Genomic DNA, 24283 nt, shown 5'->3' with positions numbered 1-24283 from the left:
GTTTGCATGTTTCCCCCATGCCATCATGAGGTTTCCTCCATGTACCCCGGTTTCTGCCCTCATAGTCCAAAAACATGCTGAGGTGAACTGGAGTTACCAAGTGGTCCATATGTGTGTGCCCTGTGATGGATTGGCACCCCATCCTGGGTTATTATCTGTCTTGCGCCAGTAGCTTCCGAGATCCAGACCCCCACCACTCCGAACAGAATAAGCAAGTACAGAAAATAAATGGATGGATGGCATATTTATCAAATATTTTTACTTATGTTATCCTTATGTTGTATTTCTTTCTTATCTTCAGTTGTATTTATGCTTTGTGCACCTGGACAAGGACATGTCCCATATCAGGATCAATAAAGTTCCGTTTTTATCTTTACCTCTATTATACCTGCTATATGCCCCCAGGGGGCACTGTCTCCCTGACTGCAACAGTCTAGTTCTGTGACTTTACTGGCAGTCCCAATGCACTTCAACTAATGCAGCAGACAATGAGTAAATTTAATATATATCCATCCATCCATCCATCCATCCATTTTATCTCAAAGTTATATGGATTCTGGGTGTGAGGAGTATGCAACAGCACACCAAAACTGTGATTCTTAAATGCACTTATCTTACAAGTGCATTTGCTTTCTCATTCAATCCATCTGACTTCATGAGTCTAAGGATTATTATTATTATTTTTTAATCTGACCTGCTCTGTAACTCTTGATGACCAATGTTGTCTGAAAGGAGGAGAGGGCCTTTGTGTTCCACCGAGAAAGTCAGGTGCCATACAGGTAGGAAGGTTTGGACTTTTGGGTGGGGCAAGCTCTGACAGCTCATTGGACCATATCTCTGTCAGTCACCTCAGAGCCAATCATATGATGCCTCTGCTTAGCTATAATGGGGGGGGGGGGGGGGGGAAGAGTCATGTTTGAAATCCATCATTTGATGGAATTTGCTTCTCTTTGGTTTTCCTTCCGGTGACCTCTTGTATGACTTCATATGTGGTCATATGTGGTCTTTCTGTAACCTTAAGAATTAATTTCATACTTCACTTTTTTCCAAAGTGTACTTACAGGGAACAGATAAGAATAGAATAATAGAACAGAATAAATATATTGATAGGCTCTCATCTCTAAATGGTAAGTTGCCCCAAAACACAAGGCAATATGCTAGAGCGTGTCTTTATTAAATAAACCCACGACCCAAATCTGTCCAGTATCAGACTCATAATCATATGTACATAGAGCCAGATGAGAAGCTCCTCAACTCTGTTTGCAGTTGTGATACGTGTTTGAATTGAAGAGCGATGCAAGCCTGCTGATAATCGGGCTGTTTTGTGGTTTCGCTCGCGCCATTAAACGCACAGCCCTGGACCCCTGGCGTGTTTCAGGGGCCCGTAGCTGGGCTGACCCTCTAACAAAAGCTTTAAGAGACTTGGCTCATATAGAAACACAAGCTGGATGTGTCACTGTACAACGTCACCACTTGGCGGTACAGGCGGCCTCGTCCGGCTGGTGTCCCTTTAGTGCTTTTGATGGTCGTCTCGATGAGCCAAGTTTAAACATTAGGATCACAAAACAGAAATGACCAGATCATGACTTAAATTAGACTCGTACTAATCGTCAGCCCCCAGTGATTTGTTTGTATTAGAGATGATAAAATTAAGGAAAATTACACAGCATAGTTCTGTTTTTTTTAATGCCGTCTCTATCAGTATAACCTACATAGATGAAGTGAATCTTCTTACAGTGCTGAATATCATAAAGCTGTATTACAAATAGATTATAGCCTTTTCGTTTTCTAGTTTGTCTTGGCAGCATGGAGAGTAGAGGATCTAATTTTCTGATAAGTGGAGGGTTTGCTATCATCTCACTGCCTGGGAGTGAGCAGGAAGCAGAGCGATTTGAATAGCAGGAGGTTTAACTCCAGGCGTAGTGGCGTAATCGGAGGCTCGAAATCTATACATTCATACCAACATGAGGTCATATTTCACAGCCAGGAATGATTTTGTTTTGTTTTATTGGCCTTTAGCCCTTAGAGACACACACAAACACACAGGTATGTACTTATATCTTTGTGGGGACTCTCCATTTATTTCTATCCAGCCCTAATCTTAACCATGAGTGACCAAACAAAATGTGAGACTTTTGGCATTTTTAGTTTTTTTGATTGCATTCACATATCTTTGTTGGGACCTGAAAAATGGTCCCCACGATGTCAAAATAACAGGATTTTATCTCATTGTGGAGGATATTTGGTCCCTACAATGTAATATAAACATAATCCACACGTGCACGTGCGCACACACACGCACGCACACACACACACACACACACACACACAGAGCAAAGATCGTTGCATTCCTTGTAGTTTAACCTCCCTTTTATTTGCTTAAAAATAACATAAGAATAGTGTCAAAAAAATACCCTTAAGGCAGGACAAAAGAGTGCTTATTTTCTCATTATAAAAAACTGTATTTCACTACTCTGCTTGTAATTGAAGGTACTGTGGTTGTCTGTGTTTAATGGATGCCCCATAATGCAACACTGCTTCAAAATAAAAGCCTAATCTATTCTGCCTACCTGGAAATGAAGAAACAGTAGGGAAATACTGAGGGTATTATTTATAATACTACACAAGCTGTACAAATGCTCTCTGTTGGTCATTTACAAAAGATTAGTACACATCAATGAACACCCCATTTATACAATTAGCTTTCACATTGCCTCCAAATCCCACGCACCTTTGAGAACATTAAAATTGACCACATTTTTACTTCTGCACAAGTCTTCGCTCCAGCCACCTCTTGACTTGGACCTGACGTGACGGGACAGTTCCTCTGGCCATCGTTTTCTCTGTCCTCCTCTCCTTTCTTCCGGGACGTGTGCATGTTCGAATACTTCAGTTGGGCAACAGTGATTTCCAGTCTTCCCTCTTTGCTCTTCTCCCCATTGCAGCAGTGGGGACCTTCTTCCCAGACAGACTCCTGGAGAAGCGATGCATCCCAGGAGATCTCACCTCCACAGTGTCCTCTGTGGGAAAGGGCTCAGACTCGGGTTCCACGGGTCGGGGGGCGGGGTAGTTGGGTTGGTAGTACTCATGGGGGTAGCCTCTGTACCCCTCATATGGGTCCTCCTCATTATCATAGGGCTGGTAGGGTTCAGGAGCCAATTGTACTATGGGAACATCTTAGTAAGTTGGGTCACCATCATGTCCGTCTTATAACCATCACCACCCAGTGTCCAGGTTAGCATGACAGACAGAGGAGTGAGTATGAAGACGAAAGGACACTTAATAACAACATACCAGCAGCCACAGATAGAACAGTCATCTATAGCCTTTCCCGTAGCATGGTGTTTGCTGTTTTTGGGGCCTCACTGAAAATGTCACTTGGCACCACGTCAGATGTTTCAAAAATTAAATAAGCAGCTAGCAAGGGGGGTCAGAAGATAGTAGCTGGCTAGCTGGTTAGCAGAACATGCTGCGTCTGCATCTCCTAAATAAGGAACGTGTCGATTTAATATTTAGCCTTCTGATTGTTTATGGCCAACGGGCGCCCCATACAAATGTGTGGTTTGAATGGCGGTAAACACCGCAAGCCTAACTGGTGAGGGTCCATCAGTTTCTTTCTTTTCATCTTGAAGTATTCCTCTGAAGATCTTAACATACGCCAGTATACTCGGCCATCGAGGCTGCTGGGTAAATTGACAGTGGGGTGGACATAAACAGGTGTGCTTGGTGGTCCATGAGTAGTTTTGGACACAACCCTGAGCCGACTCTCCTGCTGGTCCCTGTTTTTGTCTTTCATGACAGAGTGTGGCCGGTGCTGGGGGGGTGGTGCTCAGTAGTCATTCTCATACTGACGTCGGCCTTGAGTTAGAACAATTTAGAGACAGACAGAGACACAGATGACCCGTCAATCAGGCACCAGCATGCGTCCCAGTTACTGACCGTGTGACATTAAGCATCAGCTAACCATAACCTGTCTAACCAAAACAAACACCCCATGCAGTTAGAGTGCCGCGGCGAGGGTCGGTGCTCCCACGAACACCATGACCTGGACACGACGAAGCACTCTTGTCTGATGCGGTGAGACTCCATCATGCATTAACGATGCATACATGTCACACCGGACCACAGAGACATCGTATCCGAATTACGGGAAGGAAACAGGGTGCTCTTTGTAAAGCTCTACTGTAACATTTTAATTCCAGCACTAAGCAAGCGTTTACTACACATATGATTTTATTTACAGTTCATTAAGTCAGTGGTATTCAAACTTTTTTGACAGCGCCCTCCTAGGGCTGATATATTTGTCATGATTCCCCCACCCCCCCTCACACACATACTGATTTTACTCATTTCAAATGTCCTTTAAAACAGGACATTATACCTACAGCCTGCCTGCACTCTACCTACAGCCTGCCTGCACTCTACCTACAGCCTGCCTGCACTCTACCTACAGCCTGCCTGCACTCTACCTACAGCCTGCCTGCACTCTACCTACAGCCTGCCTGCACTCTACCTACAGCCTGCCTGCACTCTACCTACAGCCTGCCTGCACTCTACCTACAGCCTGCCTGCACTCTACCTACAGCCTGCCTGCACTCTACCTACAGCCTGCCCGGTCTCTACCTACAGCCTACCCGCACTCTACCTACAGCCTGCCCGCACTCTACCTACAGCCTGCCCGGTCTCTACCTACAGCCTGCCCGGTCTCTACCTACAGCCTACCCGCACTCTACCTACAGCCTGCCCGGTCTCTACCTACAGCCTGCCCGCACTCTACCTACAGCCTGCCCGCACTCTACCTACAGCCTGCCCGCACTCTACCTACAGCCTGCCCGGTCTCTACCTACAGCCTGCCCGCACTCTACCTACAGCCTGCCCGCACTCTACCTACAGCCTACCCGCACTCTACCTACAGCCTACCCGCACTCTACCTACAGCCTGCCCGGTCTCTACCTACAGCCTGCCCGCACTCTACCTACAGCCTGCCCGGTCTCTACCTACAGCCTGCCCGCACTCTACCTACAGCCTACCCGCACTCTACCTACAGCCTACCCGCACTCTACCTACAGCCTGCCCGGTCTCTACCTACAGCCTGCCCGCTCTCTACCTACAGCCTACCCGCACTCTACCTACAGCCTGCCCGCTCTCTACCTACAGCCTGCCCGCACTCTACCTACAGCCTACCCGCACTCTACCTACAGCCTACCCGCACTCTACCTACAGCCTGCCCGGTCTCTACCTACAGCCTGCCCGCACTCTACCTACAGCCTGCCCGCTCTCTACCTACAGCCTGCCCGCACTCTACCTACAGCCTGCCCGCACTCTACCTACAGCCTGCCCGCACTCTACCTACAGCCTGCCTGCACTCTACCTACAGCCTGCCCGGTCTCTACCTACAGCCTGCCCGCACTCTACCTACAGCCCGCCCGCTCTGTCTTCAGTGCATTTAGAGATATGAAGGAAATACCTTTAAATGGCTGGAATAATGAAGTATAGCTATAACCATAATGTAACACATGGGTTACACTCAGAAAAACAGAGTGATATGATTTGTCTTTGCAACATTATAGAAATGCTGAACTTCATTTCCTTCAGGAGTCTGAAGCGGCGACATTTGTAATGCCTGATTCATTTTGTCTGTCAGCTCTGCACCCGAAAACAGTGAGTTACATGCACAGATGTCTACAGCAGTGTTTCTAATCCAGTCCTCTGGGACTCACAGACAGTCCACATTTTTGCTCCCTCCCAGCTCCCAGCTGTGGGTCCCTGAGGACTGGATTGGGAAACACTGATCTACAGACTAGAATGAAAGTGCTATGAAGACACAAAGAAAAATGACTCAAAACTTTGAGCTTAAAGCCATTCCCAAAAAACAGGGAGTGTGTCTCGCCTCTGTTTCTTGGGCTTAACAGACAGCTTCAAAGTTCTGATGGAATTCAAGGCTGCAGGCTCAACACAATGAATAACACTGCTGTACATAACTACTGCACATGCAGAGACCACATGACCACTAGCTGTCAGGTCAGAGCAGCCCATTGATAATTACCTCCTACGTTGTACCCCAGGCAGGAGTTTTGGTCACAGTATCCAGGGGGGCCAGCCGGACCAGTGGGACCGGGGATGCCCGGTCGACCAGGGGTTCCAGGGTTGCCAGGGCGACCAAGGGGTCCCTGGCTGCCTGTGCGGCCCTCTCCAGGGGATCCTGTGAGAGCAACCGGTACATTACTGCAGTCAAAGTCCCACACAGCCAGTATAAAGGCCAGCAGCCCCCCCCTCTTTTAACATGGGTTACTGCCTGTCAGTGTTACCAGTATTCCATCATGGCTGAAAGACAGAGCACCCATGATGAATGTGTTGCTATTTGCATGTGCGTTATACTGTCCACCCAGTGGATCAGTGTCCTGTTTCTTGAATTCTCAGGTGGGGTCGTACCTGGAGGCCCTTGGGGGCCCCTGGGGCCCTGGATTCCCACCCCTGGATTACCCCTTTCGCCTTTCTCTCCTGACAAACCTGGCAGAAGACACAAACGATGAAAAGGAGAGAGTCATCCAGCGGCTGGCTTAAGAGGTCTTTAAACACCATGGCACCCTTAAACTGTAACAAATCCCTGTGGTTACCCTTAGTCTGGCATGCCTTTCTCTGTTGCCATTATGTCCATTGTCAGGTAGGTAATGGTTGTATCCGTGACTATAAATGATCATATTTAACTATATTTCTCTCTGCGGGTTCATAGCAAAATGCAGCCTTTGAGGATTTTAAAATCGGCAGATGAAATAATCAATGATCCCACTTAGCTAACAGAGTAGCTAATTAATGCATCGTAATGGTACTGTAATGTAGTCGAGAAGCAGGCAAAGCACCCACTGATTCACAAAGGCCTGGCTGTTCACTTGATGCCGACCCTGAGACCCTCCGCCTCTCACCACCTCCCGGTGTGGGCCAGGACAGCCCGCGGTGGCATACCTCTCTCTCCCGGCTGCCCATTCACCCCATTGCTCCCTGGGAACCCGGGTCGGCCGGGGGGGCCCTGCTCTCCTTGGGGCCCCGGGGAGCCCTGGCGCCCTGGCTCTCCAGGGGGCCCTGGGATGGTGCGCACGGAGACAGGTTGACTGGGGATGTGGTTCAGGATGGAGTTGTACCGGCTCATGTGACCTGGTCCAGAAATGGTCAGATAATTATGGGTCTCCATCAGATGCTGGTTCAACCACCGTGAAAAGGTCAACATCTCACACCCTGTTGCCCCCCCTCCCCCCAGCTCTGAATCTCAGCCTTTCTGTGGCCAAACCGTGAACTTAGCATGTACAAGTGGTGAAACATTGGTGAAAGTGGTGTCATACATGGCAGTCACACGCACACTCACACACGCACACACACGCTTATGTACACGGCTGAATGCATGTGGCTTCAAGCTGGTGGCCATTAATGACCTCTAACACCCAATGGCAAAAATTCACAAAAGATGAATGAAAAGTGATTTAGTTTTCAGGGCAGGTGACGCACAGACGCCCCTCCGAGAAGGCGAGACGTGTCAGCACATGTACACCGGGGGCGGGACATACTCTGAATGAGCTGCTCGCACACCTGCCGGGCGATGGCCTGCACGGCTGCCTGCGACTGCGCATCTCCCTGCAACAAAGAGCATGCACGACAGCCTGAGGCAAGAGGGCAAGGCCATCCTCCATGGGAGGAAGTAATCAACCGCTCCCCGGGGAAGGGGGGGGGGGGGGGTAACCAAATATAGTAACTAATTATTATCTACTTTCCAGGTAAGCCATGATGGCGGCTCCTTGCTTGCTAATTAGCACGGCCCCCTCAGGGGACTGTACAGCCACAAGGTGGCGCTCTCTCCAGCAGCACAGGTCCTGAGTCGATGGCTGCACACACCAGGCCTGTGCGCCAAGAGTTTGCAGATCCAGGCAGCCACAGATATGGGCATCAAGGCCAAAAGGTCATGAAAAGCATCACTGGACCAGACTTACCCGTTCACCCTTCTCTCCCCGGACTCCAGGAGAACCCTACAGTCGGTAACAAGCACAGTAATTGCACAAGAATAAGACAGATAAAGGGCATTAAAAAGCTGGACTGTGTCCTGTTCTGCTTACACCTGGAATTTTTCTTATTAAAAAATGACACCAGAGGTCAATAGGGTTTAATCCATCCTGTTCCAGCCATGCAGCTTGTAGTGAAAGTTTAGCCAGTGACTCACAGGTAGTCCCTGATCTCCCAGGGGTCCAGGAGGTCCGTTTGATCCAGGCTGTCCAGGACCTCCAGGTGGTCCCTGTTATTTTGGAGCGATGACAGGTTAGATGGGTCACCAGCACCCGGTCAGTGCCATGCCCCCCACACCTGCATGATGACGCCATGATATTCATGCCCTTGGCTGCAGTAGCACAAGGGGATTTTAGCATGTCCATTGTCAATAAAGGGATGAAGCCAGACCCACAATGGGCCTGAGTTCTGAAGAATGTGCGATGTGTCAGTACAATGTGAGTCAGTGCGATGTTTCAGTACAATGTGAGTCAGTGCGATGTTTCAGTACAATGTGAGTCAGTGCAGTACGAGTCAGTGCGATGCAAGTCAGTGCAATGTGAATTGGTGTATCATCAAAAGTGCTCCAGCCATCTTGGTGCCAAGAGTCCATGTGTCACTCACAATGGTTCCTGTGGGGCCAGGGAGTCCGGGGGGACCATCTTTTCCAGGCAGTCCCTGTGGTGGGGGGGGGGGGGGGGGGGGACTAGCGTGAGCATGTACCAGGGGAACCACAGAATCAGGGCTACAGCAGACTGCTCTGAATCTCTGCCACGGCTATTTTACAAGTCTGCTCTGCCCTATCTCCTGGAAATATAGTTTTGTGCACAGATTTAAAAGCAGACTTTAAAAAGAGGCAGCCCGCCCCCTGGTGCTCGGGGGAGGTAAACCCGCCTGGGAAGTGAATAAATTACATCAGCTGTTCAGAAGTCACTAATCTACGAAATCACCCATTTCCAGCGGTAAGGGCACTTGCCCGTGAGCCGTACAGTCAGAAACGGACTCACCCTTTGTCCCGCTGGTCCATCCCGCCCAGGTAAGCCAGGTGGTCCCGGTACCCCCTAAGAGATCACATGATGACAAAAACAAACTGCTTCAATAGACCAGCACTGATACTCAATGAGCCTTAACAGATAATATTAGGTTAATAACTAACATTATTTAACAAGCCCCAGAAATTTTTAAAACGAAGGTTTAATTTTAAAGCCTTGTTTCCTATGATTAAAATAGGCCTGTAAAAATGCACTTTGCAAATGCAGCTTGGAGGGCTGCACAGACAGGGGACGGTTTTGAGGCTAGACACACATTCCTCTCAAAGGCGAGACATCAGAGGGACTCAGGGGAACGCGGCACCGTTACTGCAGCCACATGTCCGGCACTTTTGGACGTCGTTTAATCACCGTTTCCAGGGAAGAGGTGTCATTTGTAAAAGCGTCTACCCAGGTAAGAGTCAATTGCAGGTATAACTCATGTCAAGTGAAAATTATTATTAATCCTCCTAGACATAAACAGGCGACTTTTATCTCCAGGAGCTGGCAGGATCTCCAGCTTTGATGACAGAGGCTAACACACAAAGAAGCACCTCGAAAAGAGCTGCAGAAGGTGACGAAGAGCCCGGAGTGCAGACTTAAAAGGCCCTTTAATTAAACACACACACACAGACACACACACACATGCACACACACACTGTGGATTTACCAGGGGTTCACACTCCTTAATTACAGACTGATCACAGGTCAGGCATCAGGCACTTCAGTGGGAAACATTTCTCATTATATTTATGATTACAGCCTCGAGCCTCCAGGGGGCAGACTGGAGCAGCCAGTAACAGAAAGTAATCAGTCTCCCTGGCTATACTCTGCTCAGAGCCTGGGCAGCAACCAGACCTGCTGTTGTTCTGTGGAGGAGTAGTAATTTGCGGCTGGCTTACCTGTGGGCCCGGAGAACCGACATCTCCCCTCTCGCCTTTCTCTCCCGCAGTGCCCTGCAATGTGTCACCGGTAAGAAGTGTGATTTTCTCCTTACAGTCTGCCCCCGCCTGCCCCCGCCCCCGCCCCCCCCCCCCCCCGACCTCTCCATCAAGCATACTTACAGCAGACTGCTCGCGGGCTCCTCAGACATTTAATAAAGATCTCACATGAGCTTCCAGGAACTTACCTTTCCTGGACATGGCTGCTGCCATCTTCAGTAACCATTCTGTATTTTGCGACTTATATAATGCATTTGTGCAATCAATGGAAATCTTATTAAGTCACTGGACACTGCATTATCTAGCTAGTACTCAGTAGAACTTACTTTATTAGGTACACCTAGCTAGTACTGGGTAGGACCCATTTTTATCTCCAGAACCACAAGATGTTCTTCAGCTAGGCTTTTCTGAATGCCACTGTTGTACAGAGCTGTTGCACTTGCTAGCTTTAACGAGGATGGCCCTCCTGCTCTCATTAATTAGGTGTTTTCACCCAAGGAACCCCCCCGATTGGATGTTATTTGTCCATCACACCTTCCTCAGTAAACTCCAGACACCGTAGGATGAGAAAACCCCAGGAGGCTGGCAAAGGTGTGTGGTGACTGAGATGCTGAAACCACCACATATCGCTCCAAGAATTATATCAAATTCAAAACCACTCAGATCCGGCATCTTCACCATTCCAATGCTTAGCTGAACAGCAACTGAATCTCTTCATCCTGTCTGTATGTATTCAGTTTAAGTGACGTGATTGATGACACATTGATATCAACACTTTGCATCATGGGAAACCAGAAGTGTGGCAGGTAGCCACATCAGTCTTACCGGTGGCCCCTGAATGGACACGCCGCTTGGGCCCTGGGGTCCCGGAAGTCCCTGAGGACCTGGTGGTCCAATGTCACCTACTAGACCCTGTGGGCCCTGTGAGACAGAGGAACCCAAATCACAAGTCACAATTTCATAAGAATTGGCACATAATCAGCACAGGCTGGATTCAGAAAAGCCGCTACTTATCCTAGACTCAGACCTTCTCTGAGACTTACACATTTAGCCTGCTGTTTAGGATTACTTCCCAGATTTTCTTATGCAGAACCTACTTACCACCAGCCCTGGTTCCCCTCGGTCTCCTCTAGCACCTCTGGCCCCAGGACCTCCCTACATTTAGAGACAACCATTCTGAGAGACTCCTCTTCCATTTCATCACATGGCAGCAGCTTTCCGGATATTCATTTATGTTGATGCTGATATCCGAAGGATTCATCTCACGTGAATTAGGTTGTTCTAGAATCTAGCCTGAGATGAAATTTAACCTAATCCAAACCTTCCAACCTCATGCATTAATTTTAGGGATGACCCTTCAGCCCCCCAGTCCTGCTATGTACTCATGATAAACTGTAATGATCTACACCAGCGTTTCGCAGCCCGATCTTTGGCAACCCACAGTCCATGTTTTTGTGCCCTCCCAGCTCCCTGCCTCACAGTTCACATTTTTGCTTTCTACCAGGAGCTGGGAGGGAGCAAAAATGTGGACTATCTGCGGGTCCCCAAGACCCCGATTAGGAAACACTGATCTACTCAACACAATAAACCCAAGAAAATAACTGAGTAATGTAAGTAAGGGGGTTCTTACCGGGGGTCCTGGGGGTCCTGCGGGACCTTTACTGTCCTGGGAACATGTGCAGGCGTGAGGCAGCGCTGGACACTGTTCCTCATCTCTCTGGGACACATGACACAGTGAACCATGAAGCTGCACATTTTTGCACACGCATGCACACACGCGCATACTTCCCATTTCAGAAGCATCCGTTTGAAAAAACAAACCAAGGGCAGGAACTGTGCATAATCATCATTCTCAAACATTATTTCTGCACACTTCCTTAAGATGTGGTCTGTACTGTCTCAGGGAATCCTTTGGTGTGTCACTGTCTGGTCATAGTGAGACAGATTGGCTTTTCCCGGATGCCAGCGGAAGCTCGGCCACGTGTCTAGGTCCTGCCCCCAGCCTTTATTACCCAACTGTCACACCGCAGACCTGTGCAACAAAACAGGCCGGCCCAGTGTCTGGAAGGACAAACCCTGTCCCTTCCAAATAGTTATGGCCGACAATGTAATAAAGGCCCATATAGCATGTGGCCCCCACAACCCTATAAAGCCAGGGATGGGAACAAATCATTCCTTGGTGAGTTGGAATCAAGTCTTGAGTCAACACATCGCAGTCTGAGTCAAGTCTTGAGTCATTTGCTCTCAAGTCCAAGTCAAGTCCAAGTCTTTTCATCATTTTTGCAATCAAGTCACAAGTCATCAAATTTGTGATTCGAGTCCAAGTGAGTTGTGAGTCATGTAACTTGAGTCCCTACATATGTCAATTTATTTTACCTTTAGTGATTAAAACTTGCTCCAGCAAATACACACCACAGTACATTGTAGAATACATTCTATGGAGGCAGAGGTTGAAAAGAGAGTGTTCACTCACGATTGTCCTCACACAGTTTTTACGTCCGTGTATATGCAGAGAGTGATGCATCTTTCAAACTATCCCAGGAAACCTTACATTCAGGCAATTGAAAATGCAGACAGTGGAGAATTAATATACAGTGAAATTATAGAATTAACATTATGGTGTCCAGAGGAGGACTATAACTTCATGTCTTCTCAAGTCATAGGGTCCAAGTTGGGTCCAAGTCTTGAGTCATTGCCCTCAAGTCCAAGTTGAGTCCAAATAATTCCATCAGTTTTGCTGAGTCGAGTCACAAATCATCAAATTTGTGACTTAAGTCCAAGGCCAGCCGCAAGTCAGTGACTCGAGTCCCCACCTCCCCCTAAAGCACCCAGGAGGCTAGCCACACTGGTACTTACAAGACCTGGAAGCTCACAGCACTGGTCCCTGCTAGCCCACGAAGAACTGCAGATGATGTCAAACATTTGCAGCTGAAACTGAAGACGAATGCCACACCAGGCATTAATATAGCTAACATGCGGGAAAGTTGCATGCTTGAATTCTCTAGTGAGTTGATGTTTGTGAGGAAATGCCCATGGGACCGTCAGAGATGGACTTGTGGTAACTTACGGGCGCCGAGTTGTCTCTGCTCCCCCGGGACCGGACCATCCTGCCCAGCACCTCCAGCCCATCCGTGGTGATGTTTCCTGCTGCGTTGATGGACTTCTCACCCACCAGTTTACAGTCGACGAACGCTTTGGCGGTGACCTTGCTGACGGCCACGTGGATCTGAGGATGATGGGAAACAAGGGTCTCTGCTGAACAGGTAAGATCGGACAGCCCACAGGCAAGACATACGTGGAAAAGCGAAACCAGCTTCACACGTGTGTGTAAATGATCTTTGCGAACTTAGGAGTGCTGATGCAGGTCAGGTAAACGTCACAAAGGTAGCAAAAGGCTGATTTATACTTCTGGGTTGAGTCTATGCAGAGCTTACCTCATGGCCTACTCAAGTGGCCTACCTCACTGGGAGCATTTATAATTGGGTGCTGGTGTGTCTGTGTTGCTCTGAAATCACTCATCAACATTTTAATATGTGATATAAAACAGAACAAACCAAGCACTGCAATTTTAATGATTTTACCTTTTTAAGATTATCTAGTAAATCAGTTTTAAGTTCAGTACGTCCCTGTCTACAGCCAGGCATCTTCATAAGGTGAAGTAACTCACTGAAGGGTTTCAAGAGTCGGTTCAGAGTAATTTATCAACTTCTAGGCTAACGGGTGGGACAGCTGTACACAAGCGGCCGAAAGATTTGTGTGTGTCATTAACGGAGTGTTAGGGGTTGTGTGAAGGAAAGGATGGAAGGAATCATGGCCAAGTGAAGAGACCATCTCACTGCTTCCAGCTAGCATAAAGCAACTAAGAGCTACATCATAAAACGAGCTACGCCCTGGATGAGATACACCGTGAATGAGCCACACCACAAAGAAGCCACAGAGTGAAAGAAATACACTGTGAAAGAGGAATACTGTGAAAGAAACACCCTCTAAGAGCTACATCCTGAAAGATCCATGAAAAGAAAAGAATCCTGAAAGAAACCGGCACACTGTGAAAGCGACACACTGTGAAAGCGGCACACTGTGAAAGCGACACACTGTGAAAGAGGCACACTGTGAAAGCGGCACACTGTGAAAGAGGCACACTGTGAAAGCGGCACACTGTGAAAGCGGCACACTGTGAAAGTGACACACTGTGAAAGCGGCATACTGTGAAAGCGGCACACTGTGAAAGAACCACACTGTGAAAGAGGCACACTGTGAAAGCGACACACTGTGAAAGCGGCACACTGTGAAAGAGACACACTGTGAAAGCGACACACTGTGAAAGCGGCACACTGTGAAAGAGGCACACTGTGAAAGAACCACACTGTGAAAGCGGCACACTGTGAAAGCGGCACACTGTGAAAGAGGCACACTCTGAAAGAGGCACACTGTGAAAGCGGCACACTGTGAAAGTGGCACACTGTGAAAGTGACACACTGTGAAAGCGACACACCGCGAAAGCGGCACATCACCCACATAGCACTGACCTTGTGAAAGCTGCCATGGAAGATCTTTCTGATCTCTGGGCCTTCAAACGTCACAGTCTGAAAGTCTCCTTTATAGTCATAGTTGAAAAACGTGAGGGTTTTCCCACCATCTGCACGTGTAGAGAGAGTGTGACACTTTTAAATAACAACATGGGACATGATGGTCATCATCTTATGTCATTCGTCCAACAAACTTTCTGTAATTTTGGTCACTGGTTTTTTTACCTGTACAATACCAGTCAGCAGATTTTACACACGCCTAGAATCTGACGATGCCATCACCACACAACAAGGTAACAAGGATGTCAGACAAGCGCTGTTACACACTCTTTCCATGTTATAAAGGAAACTTGTTTTATTTGATATATTTTAATTCACAGTTGTTCACTCAACTTTTCAATGCTTAACATGAATAAAAAATGATTTTTTTTAATGAAATTTTATTTATGAAATAAATGTAAAAAGTGGTAAAAACCTTTGTGTGGTAGTGTACATAAGGTACATTTTCTTTAGAAACTACTTAACACCTACTATAAATGTATGGCCACGGATGGCAAAATCCATTTGACTTGTATGTTATCCTCAACTTAGCATTAGCCTGGCAAGGAGGCCAAAGCTCCAACACATTGTCATGACGGCCTAGACAAGCAGGTTGTGTACTCACTGTCCAGGATGACCCCGACCAGAGGCTCATTGGCCTGGTTGAGGATCTCCCACAACGCAAAGGGCTCCTGGGGAGTGTCGGGCAACAGGCGGAACAGTACTGTGATGGTGTAATCTGAGGGCAAGCCTTCAGGGTGAAGAGACCTGAATCGTGGAAAGACCTTGTCAGTTTCTGGAGTTATGATACACCTTTTATACAGCCCCCCTCCCCCCCAGGCGACAGTGAGAATCACGTCGGTCTCGTCTCCCTGAAAGAGCATATCTGTCACTATCTCTCTGGTACTGCACTTTGGTTGTGTTCCGGCCGCTGATTTCCTGGTTGGAATACATTATAGCCCTCTAACGAACTCATTACTTCCTTCATCGCACTGGCTCCTCCATGTCACACCTTGTTGGTTGACTGATGAGGGCATCTCTGTGCAGCCGATAGCATGGGAAGCTGTTGAAGGTTCCAGGTTCCATAGAAACTCCTTCCACACTCCCGTATTGGTTCTCTGTCAGTCCAAACATTCCCATCATCTGGAAGCCTGTGGACAAAAGGAGAGCCTGAGCGGATCAGGGATGGAAGCAGCTGGATGCACTGACATCATAAAATGGTTTAATGGCCCAAACATGGACACCACTGTCCCCCAGGACTGTGGTTTAAAGGAGATAAAAAAACTGTAAGATATAACTTCCAAATCCATTAAAATAACAAGCATATAAAACTGTGGGGAGCAGATTTCTAGCTATGTTCTTCATGCCAGGGTCTCCATTGGCTCACATCTTACCTGCCATGGTGCCACCTTTCATCCGTACAGATGGACAAGCTGAAAGGACAGTGGGTGCAGGTCAGAATACTCCAAGAGGCCTCGTCCTAATTCACCAGGATTATTCCAAAGGCTACGTGCTGCATACCGAACCAGCCCCCTAAGCCTAATCCCAATTCAACGCACACCACTTACTCGCTGAGGCAGCTTCACACACAAACGTCACCAGCTTTTCCTCGATCTTCTTGAAGGCATCCAGGTCGTCCACAAAGAAGACATGTCGTTCACTGGGCTTGCTGGCAATGCTCACCAGCTCCCCGTAGTCGGCATCCGCGAAGCCGATGGCGAAGACGACGTAGCCTGCAGGGAGGCGCGAAGATGAAGGGTGGACTCACATCTGACGTCCCGCAGTGATGCCTCCTTCCTAGCTACGCACCCTCCATCTGCATCTCCTTGGACACCATGCTGACGTCATCTTGGGAGCGGCCGTCGGTAAGCACCACCAGCACTTTGGGGATGGCCCTCCTCATTCCCCCCTCTGGGGTGAAGATGGAGTCCTTCACGTGCTTTATGGCCCTGCCTGAACCAGAAGCAAGCTGAGGGTCATCCTTAAATCCACGAGAGCACTATTTCCAACAAGTAAACCTAGTTCAATATGACCTTTAGTTCAGCCTGTAAATATCTGTGACACACACAGCACAGAAGAACCTGGTGTGAAAGTAGGGTTCAGAGCCCCAGCCCTGAGCTCGCTGTTGACCACCCCGCCATCATCAGCAATGTAGCAACGCTGTTCAGATGCTCCTCCTACCGGTCTTGGTATTTCCTCCCTTGTATGAGATGCTCTGAATGGCAGCCAACAATGTCTCCTTCTCATCATAGGCACTGAGCTTGAATTCTGTCCTGGCGTCGTCACTGAACTGAGCGATGGCCACCTGTCAGGAAGCAACAAAGCTCTGAGGTTCTCGTCTGAGGAGTCTGAGGCCTGAACTGCACTGTCTCCGGCGCGCCCGCCTGTCTGAATCCGCCCAGCTCTCCTCTCCTCCGTTAGACAGACCCTGTGATGAAAGCTTACTGCGCACCTGAGTGCCATCGGAGCCGATCCTGTCCAGGGCGCCGGTCGTGCTGTACAGGAAGCGGATGATTTTCTGGAAGTTGTCATCCCCGATGCTCCAGGACCCGTCCACCAAGAAGACCAGGTCAGCCTTGGCTGCTTTGCAGACTGAGAGCAGAGAGAGAGAGCGGAGGGTCAGGGGGCTGGGAGGGACAGGCGCCCGTCAGGGGAACCATCTGTATCAGGGAAGCCAAGTGACATTTTACAGGAGGTGTCTTTCCAGACCAGCTAGGAGAAGTTTTCATTGTTAAGCTTTTTCTTGTAGTTTGCAGACTAAAAACATATTGTTGTTATTCTAAGGAAATAGTAGATCAGGTACATTTCACTACTTCATAGTTATTATGCAGGATTGGCACTGATCCGCTTCTTACCGGGATTTTTAATCAGCTATATTCAGGCATTCTGCCAATTTATCTAGCAGAGTTTATAGATATATAAAGTGTTAACCTCTACTTGCTGAAACAAATGCCCTGCAGACAGGGGGCACTGAGCCAGTGCTCACCTTCTTTAGCAGGAGGGATTGTGGGAGGGGGCGTGGTTGTCGGGGCCGCAGTTGTCGGCTGGGGGGGGACAGGCACTGCGAAGTAACGCAACACAATTCAATCAGCACATCAGGACCACAATGCACTGCAACAGATATCACTGTTTATAAGTCAATGCCATTTCGGAGGGGAAAAACATTAATGCCAATAAGATGAGGCCTCTCGTACTTCAAGGCTAAATGACCTTTCATACGTACATTGAAACGTGGGGTAACAGAAACATTAGCGCTGAGCTAAGCTGCCTTTCCGGAAGATCACTGCGGTGTAGCTCTCCGATGCCAGCTTTAGCCCTGAGCTAAGCTGTATCTCTTCTAGAGGCTTGGTGTTAGCATTAGCCATGAGCTAATCTGGCTGTCCTCTGGAGGCTTGATGCTAGCATTAGCCATGAGCTAATCTGGCTCTCCTCTAGAGGCTTGGTGCTAGCATTAGCCATGAGCTAATCTGGCTCTCCTCTAGAGGCTTGATGCTAGCATTAGCCATGAGTTAATCTGGCTGTCCTCTGGAGGCTTGGTGCTAGCCATAGCCCCAGGCTGATGCATATGTGCTTAAGGCAGGAATACACTGCTCCTGGGTTAGTCTTATCTCAAGTCTAAAAATAGTCCTGGCTTGAGGTGCTTTTGAATTCTGCTGGAAACACCCTCAACCTTTGCTGCCTGGGAGAGTGAACAGTAAATCATAAAGGCTAAATGTGAGTCCATAAAAAGTGATAAATCTAAGTATATCCTGCTTCATTATGAAAATTAATGTGAGGTGACCCTAGATATACAGCCTCCATACTCCCCTCCAACCCCTAATTTATTTCGGCACGTTTTATCAGGAGTTTAACGCTCCTTATGCCAGCAGACTGTCGCACTGTCACAAAAATGACCGATCGTGCCACAGACACAGAGGATTGGCTTCTTATCATGAGGGGGCGTGTCCTCCTTCCCTTGAGGGCCACCTACAGGTGCTGTCGATGACGGTGACAGCCGGCCCCTCCAGGTCCGGGAGCTGGGAGTAGATGCTGATCTTATACTGGGTGTCTGGGTGTAGGTTGTGGAAGCAGTGTCTGGAGGCCCCCCCAGACAGACTCACTTCCTGCTTTTGTCCATCTGAAATAATCAGAGACGCCCACAGTGAGCACTGATCACCAAAACATCAGTCTGTACAGCATTACTCTTCCTGCAATATCAACCATCTTTACGTTCCAGCGTGTTACATCATCACATACTGCTCTGAGTTCGCTCTTGCATTTAAATATGAATTTCAGACCAATTGACTTACAGGTTTGATCAGAATCCAGCACCTGAAAACGACTCTAGTATATTTTCCCCTTTATCATTCCCGAGCAGGCAATATAAAACATAATTACAGTAACACTGACAGTAAATATATCCTGCACCATTAAGTCTATAATTTTCATTTTTTTCCCCTAGTGCAAACCTTTAAAAGCATTGTCAAGGCTCCACATGTTCTTATCTTTTAAACCGCTTATGGAAAAAAACACAGAAACACTAAAACAGCGTCTCACAAACTCGTGCACAGAGACGGAAATGAGAAAAAGTTTTGGGAGTGAAGAAATAGAGACTGGGATGGGGGGGTACTGAGGTGATGGTGGAAGGGAGGGCAGGCAGCCTGGGCTTAGAAGCCAGTGTTCATGGAGGGCCCCAGTGTTCATGGAGGGCCACTGGGTTCATGGAGGGCCCCAGGTTTCATGGAGGGCCCCAGGGTTCAGGGAGGGCCCCAGAGTTCAAGGAGGGCCCCAGGGTTCAGGGAGGGCCCCAGAGTTCTTGGAGGGCCCCAGGATTTATGGAGGGCCTCAGAGTTCATGGAGGGCCCCAGTGTTCATGGAGGGCCAAAGTGTTCAACACGTGCTATCAAATTGACATTTTGGGGGCAACAGAAACAAAGGGTATCATACAGAAATCAATCCAACTCCTTTCTACACCAGAGGACCAAACAACCACATGCAGCAGCTACATAGGGCATCTGAACAAATTGACCAGTTAGATGACTTCAATCATCAAATCATCTGGATCTACAGACATACAGACCTTTGCAAACAAAAGTAGCTCATATAAATAGGTTTGGTGTGTGGTTTGGTGAGCCAGGACACTACCTGTGATTGGAAGGTTTTTAGTTCAAATCCCAGGGTCCACAAAGTGATTTTTGCCATTGGGACCCTGAGCAAGGCCCTTAACCCCCAACTGCTCCATAGACCGAGTGACTAACCCTACTTTCTCAGTTGTATGTCTGCTAAATGTAACTAAATGTAAATATTTAAAAAAAAAAGACTCTGCATGGGGTAAAAACCTGTACCCTTCTGGTGAGACCTGAAGTTTTACCACTTTTGCCCTGGGGCAGTTCCAGCTAACAGTCATGTGGACATCGAGTGATGGCAGACGACTCACTCAGCAGGGACTCGATGACGACGCGGTAGCGGGTGGCATGGCGATGCGGCTGCCACTGCGCACACATGCTCTTCATCCGAACCTGGTAGATGTTCAGGTTGGTCACACCCAGGTACACTGGAGAGGAAGCGATGGCAACAATTTTAGGGTAAGTATCCCCCAAAAAGCCTAAAAAAGCACAGCTATAAAACAAAGTGTCCAGTCGCAATAAACGGAGAAAAATATAATGAAATCCAAAGCGGCATGGTGGTGCAGTGGTTAGCACTGTTGCCTCATACCACTGGGACTAGAGTTTGAGTCTCTACTGTGGCTTCATGTGTGTGGAGTTTGCATGTCTCCCCATGTCGGCGTGGGATTTTCTCTAGGTACTTTGCTCGACACCCCCCCCCCCCCAATCCAAAACCATGCTGAGGTTAACTGGAGTTACTACCAAATTGCCCATAGATGTGTGTGAGTGTGCCCTGTGATGGGTTAGTGCCCCATCCATTATTATTATTAATAATAACAATAATAATAATAATAATAATAATAATAATAATAAATAGAGACCCATGGAAATCTGGAGAAGAGATGGAATGGAGGTCAATTTACAAAAGTGACACGATTACCACACAGGCCCAGGGTGTTCTGGCTGTGGGAACCAGTGTGGTCATGTGATCGTGGCCCCTCCCTCCCAGATCCTGCACATTAAATCTCTAAACTCCAGATGCCCCTTGGCAGTGGTGACCTAGCTGTAAACGTCAAACATCTGGTTCTAACTGGATTGCACAAGCTGGCCCCACACATACAGAGGCTTCTGACTCATGCTAACAATAATAACGCAGGAGCCGATCCATTGTGAAACCCCCTAGACCACACTCAGAGCTTAATATATTCTGGTCTGCTGGGATTAGACCATCTGGAAACTGGGGGGAAAAAAAAACAAAAATCAAGATACCTGTCAGTCACTGCCTGGGTTAAACCAAGGGAACCTTAAACAACCAATAGGAAGTATGCAGGTGGTGACTGACAGTGTAAGATAAGCCCACCCACCATGCAATACACGATCTCATCTCTACCATCCCATCATAATTGAGGACTGATGGGATTATCAATAAATTTCCCTGAATAATCCCTTAACTGTTTTGCTGAAACTTTAAAATGACAATTTCTTAGTTACCTATTTATGCGGCTGGATATTTCACTAGTGCAATTCCTAGCGTCAACATCAGGGGTAATTGTGAGCCTTAAAAAGACAGCCCTTTGAAGTCTTTGAGGTTTTCAGTCTTTGTTATGAAGCAGTACACTCCCCAAATGCATTCCGGCTGAAGTTACTGAGTCAATAAACACCATTAGTGTAGACTGACGCCCAGGTATTGTGCAAACTGAAGCTGGCATTCACATTTTACGTTCTCTGGTTTCTCGAAAAACATTGCATTTGTGAATAAAATGTTTCCCCAAGACTGCATGTTTGACTCGGAATAGAGGTCGTGTCGTGTTTAAGCCTCGTGTTTTGGAGACTGTTGCTCCCGCAGTCTGTAAAAGCAGGCGCTAAGCTTGGGGTGGGACTCTGACTTACACGTCTTGGCCTTTCCGGCCAGGGCGTCGCTGGAGCCTGTGGTGTAGGTGGAGATGACCTTCACGCTGTACTCCGTTCCACTCAGCAGGTTCAGAATCAGCATGGTGTTCACATCCTCCCCCACAAATGTTTCCAGGGCTGGTCCGGGAGCTGTGGGGATGGTCTGTCAGCACACTGGCCTGGCCACAGAAGTTCCTGACCATCAGTCTGGACAGCATGCCCTCTGCACCCCAACACCAACCCGGTCAAAGCTTTGAAAGTCATCACACAGCCCATCCAACAGCATTACTGTGTGACCAGGACTAATCAGACCTTTTGGGTGATGCTGAAACCTTGCTGATAAGTACTAGCTAACTCTGAATGATACGGGGATTGGACAAAGTTACATCAGAGCCGCCTTGAGTCGGTGCCTACTGGAGATTGGCTGGTAGACCACCCTGTAGCCCATGGTCGGCGATGGAGGTGTATCCCAGCTGATGCGGAAGCGGTTGTACCACTCCTCCGAGACCCTCAGGTTCTTGGGCGCCATGAGCGGTACTGTAGAGGAGCACATAGTCTCAGACACCCAGTGACATTGGCCTGGTCAAAGAGGCCGAAATTAGCCATGAAAGTAACCCAATCTGACATCAAGGATCCAAGATCAAGGATTTTCATTTGTCATTGTGCCAGTAACAACAGAAGGCTGCTAGTAAATTTCATGGTACTTGTGTAACCCATTTCACAATAACAAAAATCCTTGACGTCGACAAGATCGTTGTGACATCACGTGACAACCTCGAGGACGCACTTACAGGTCTGGCCCACGCGGGACACACTGAGCCCGTCAGTGCCGGCGTAGACTGGGGTCACGGTCACTTTGTATTCAGTGTCGGAGAGCAGAGGCTGCAGCAGGACACTGTTCTGTCGGCCGGGGACCATGAGCTGGAAAGCAGCAGCACACCGACGAGACAGGAGACGTGAACACGGGGACCCGTACTTAGAGGGCGTATCATCACACTGATGTCAGCTTGTCATAGGATGCAGAAAGCAGAATCCAAACTGTGTCTAACTACCTAAGCCAAGTTTGGCTGTTCACCACTTAATATAAATAGAGTTGCTTACAGTTCCAGTGCATGTGAGTGAGAAGAATCAGAGAAGCATGAAGGAGATACATTAAAAGTAGAGGTGGGCAATTCAGGTCCAGAGAGTAAAAATCCGGACCAAGATTTGGGTGCTAACCCATCACAGGGCACACTCGCACACATCTATGGGCTAGTCCAGATTACTTTCTAGAACTGAACTATCGATCTCTCATTAAGATGATATCAGAAAATAGCACATTACATCGGAGCTGTTCCTGACGCTCAAATCAAAGCCAGCCACCTGAGGAAACCTCGGCGATTATCTCGTTACCATGGCAGTTTCCATGGCATCACTGTGGCAGTAATAAACCCTATGAACACGTTTTGCTTAAAGAGACATGAAGGCAACCTGATAAGTCAATGGTGACTGGTGTAAGCTTTCTTAAATGTTCGGGTTCACCGCAACCGTGACCTGGTTAAAAGGTGGATGGAAGGATTAGCCAATGGGAGTGAGCAATTTGGTCAGGCGGTAATGACATATTTGCATTCGTACCACTTCCTCAGCGCGGTCGCCTCTGGCACTGACATAGGTCACACGGTACTGTCGCACGTTGGGGTCTTGGAGCTCCCAGGACACCTGCATGCTGAAGGTGGTCTCCTCATCCAGGCGAAGGTTTCTCACACCCTGTCGTGCCACTGAGGGGAAGCACATGTGGCTGACTTACATGGTACACAAACACAGAATCCCAGACGACTTACCCAAGGTGACTTCATCGACTTTTAATGTTGGATTACCTAGAGCAGATCATGTTGGGTCCCTCAACCACGACACCCCTTGTTTCCATGGATAAAAGCTCACAAACTACAACATCAGTCGGCGGAAGATAACCAGAGCAAATCCTAACAGGCTTTAATATGCCACTATCAATCCAGGGCACAGCTGTCGTTTGCACTGATGGAATGAGTTGCTGAACCACATACAGTCATCAGATTCATTCTCCACCTTCAAGAAATGCATCAAGGCCCAAGATGCCATTCCACGCTTGCTGAATATTCTTAATGTTGAACTTTCTGCATATTTGAACAGTTGTCTCATTTGTTTATTACTGTTCTGTAGATCTTGCTTCCATACTATTTATTGGAAGCGCAACCCAGCCGCACTCGTGCCTTCTTTACTCCGTGACAGCATGTATGTTGGGAGTGTTTGTCGCACTTCCACGCTGTTTTAGATAAAGGCTTATGCTACATTAAATGAATGTAAACGTACCTGATGTCGTCGTTGCGGTAGTTGTCGTTCTTGCCACTGAAATAAAATACGTGGACAGATGTTCATCCAAGGATAGTTTTTGCTTTATAGCACCTTTCGGAATGATACAGCAGATTATAAGGCGAAAGATTAAACGCTAGAAATAACACAGTAGGGATTAAATCAAATTATGAAGTGTTAGAGTACAGGAAAAGCTCTTACATGTCGTGGTCAGGGTAGTGACTGGTGAACTCTCCGTCCCATCTGGGAAGATGGCTGACAGGGAGACCACGTACTCTGTGACTGGCCGTAAGTTGGTCAACACGGCTGTCATTCCATTCACAATCCTCTCCTGCACGGAGACGAGCATTAGTGCAAGTTACACCCAGCAGATTCAATCTGTAGTCCTCCTTAGCGTGACAGCAGCATGTAGCTTA

General features: G+C 48.0%; 1 protein-coding gene and 1 long non-coding RNA gene across 51 annotated transcripts in view; one reads left to right on the top strand and one right to left on the bottom strand.

Annotated features, from left to right (window-relative positions):
- Nucleotides 1-2352: 2352 nt before the first annotated feature.
- LOC125718884 (collagen alpha-1(XIV) chain-like) overlaps nucleotides 2353-24283 on the bottom strand; it is a 41202-nt gene continuing 19271 nt past the window's right edge. The window contains exons 17-51 of one of the 50 annotated variants that reach the window (XM_048993149.1): nucleotides 24069-24198; nucleotides 23868-23903; nucleotides 23154-23296; nucleotides 22331-22460; nucleotides 21954-22076; nucleotides 21540-21689; nucleotides 19982-20098; nucleotides 18536-18682; nucleotides 17552-17626; nucleotides 17018-17157; nucleotides 16747-16870; nucleotides 16375-16518; nucleotides 16134-16298; nucleotides 15960-15998; nucleotides 15578-15716; nucleotides 15191-15333; nucleotides 14527-14636; nucleotides 13065-13223; nucleotides 12854-12931; nucleotides 11628-11714; nucleotides 11099-11152; nucleotides 10823-10918; nucleotides 9959-10012; nucleotides 9036-9089; nucleotides 8653-8706; nucleotides 8207-8278; nucleotides 7980-8015; nucleotides 7560-7626; nucleotides 6964-7152; nucleotides 6433-6510; nucleotides 5086-6202; nucleotides 4976-5019; nucleotides 4756-4909; nucleotides 4646-4689; nucleotides 2353-4601 (exon numbers count right to left, since the gene is read on the bottom strand). In XM_048993149.1, the coding sequence (XP_048849106.1) occupies nucleotides 6018-6202; nucleotides 6433-6510; nucleotides 6964-7152; nucleotides 7560-7626; nucleotides 7980-8015; nucleotides 8207-8278; nucleotides 8653-8706; nucleotides 9036-9089; nucleotides 9959-10012; nucleotides 10823-10918; nucleotides 11099-11152; nucleotides 11628-11714; nucleotides 12854-12931; nucleotides 13065-13223; nucleotides 14527-14636; nucleotides 15191-15333; nucleotides 15578-15716; nucleotides 15960-15998; nucleotides 16134-16298; nucleotides 16375-16518; nucleotides 16747-16870; nucleotides 17018-17157; nucleotides 17552-17626; nucleotides 18536-18682; nucleotides 19982-20098; nucleotides 21540-21689; nucleotides 21954-22076; nucleotides 22331-22460; nucleotides 23154-23296; nucleotides 23868-23903; nucleotides 24069-24198 (3318 nt within the window). In that variant the 3' untranslated portion in view covers nucleotides 2353-4601; nucleotides 4646-4689; nucleotides 4756-4909; nucleotides 4976-5019; nucleotides 5086-6017. Of the gene's footprint in view, nucleotides 4624-4645; nucleotides 4690-4722; nucleotides 6203-6432; nucleotides 6511-6963; nucleotides 7153-7559; nucleotides 7627-7979; nucleotides 8016-8206; nucleotides 8279-8652; nucleotides 8707-9035; nucleotides 9090-9958; nucleotides 10013-10822; nucleotides 10919-11098; nucleotides 11153-11627; nucleotides 11715-12853; nucleotides 12932-13064; nucleotides 13224-14526; nucleotides 14637-15190; nucleotides 15334-15577; nucleotides 15717-15959; nucleotides 15999-16133; nucleotides 16299-16374; nucleotides 16519-16746; nucleotides 16871-17017; nucleotides 17158-17551; nucleotides 17627-18535; nucleotides 18683-19981; nucleotides 20099-21539; nucleotides 21690-21953; nucleotides 22077-22330; nucleotides 22461-23153; nucleotides 23297-23867; nucleotides 23904-24068; nucleotides 24199-24283 lie in introns of all 50 variants that reach the window. The other 49 variants (XM_048993156.1, XM_048993135.1, XM_048993134.1 and 46 more) reach the window with 49 other exon arrangements.
- On the top strand, nucleotides 9395-10024 carry LOC125718886 (uncharacterized). Its single transcript, XR_007384970.1, has 3 exons — nucleotides 9395-9471; nucleotides 9558-9630; nucleotides 9895-10024. It is a non-coding gene; the product is annotated as an uncharacterized LOC125718886 (long non-coding RNA).

Source organism: Brienomyrus brachyistius, chromosome 23 (genome assembly GCF_023856365.1).
Source record: "Brienomyrus brachyistius isolate T26 chromosome 23, BBRACH_0.4, whole genome shotgun sequence".
Lineage (NCBI taxonomy): Eukaryota > Metazoa > Chordata > Actinopteri > Osteoglossiformes > Mormyridae > Brienomyrus > Brienomyrus brachyistius.
The sequence above is the reverse complement of the archived record's forward strand: the minus strand, read 5'-3'. Positions and strand labels throughout refer to the sequence as shown.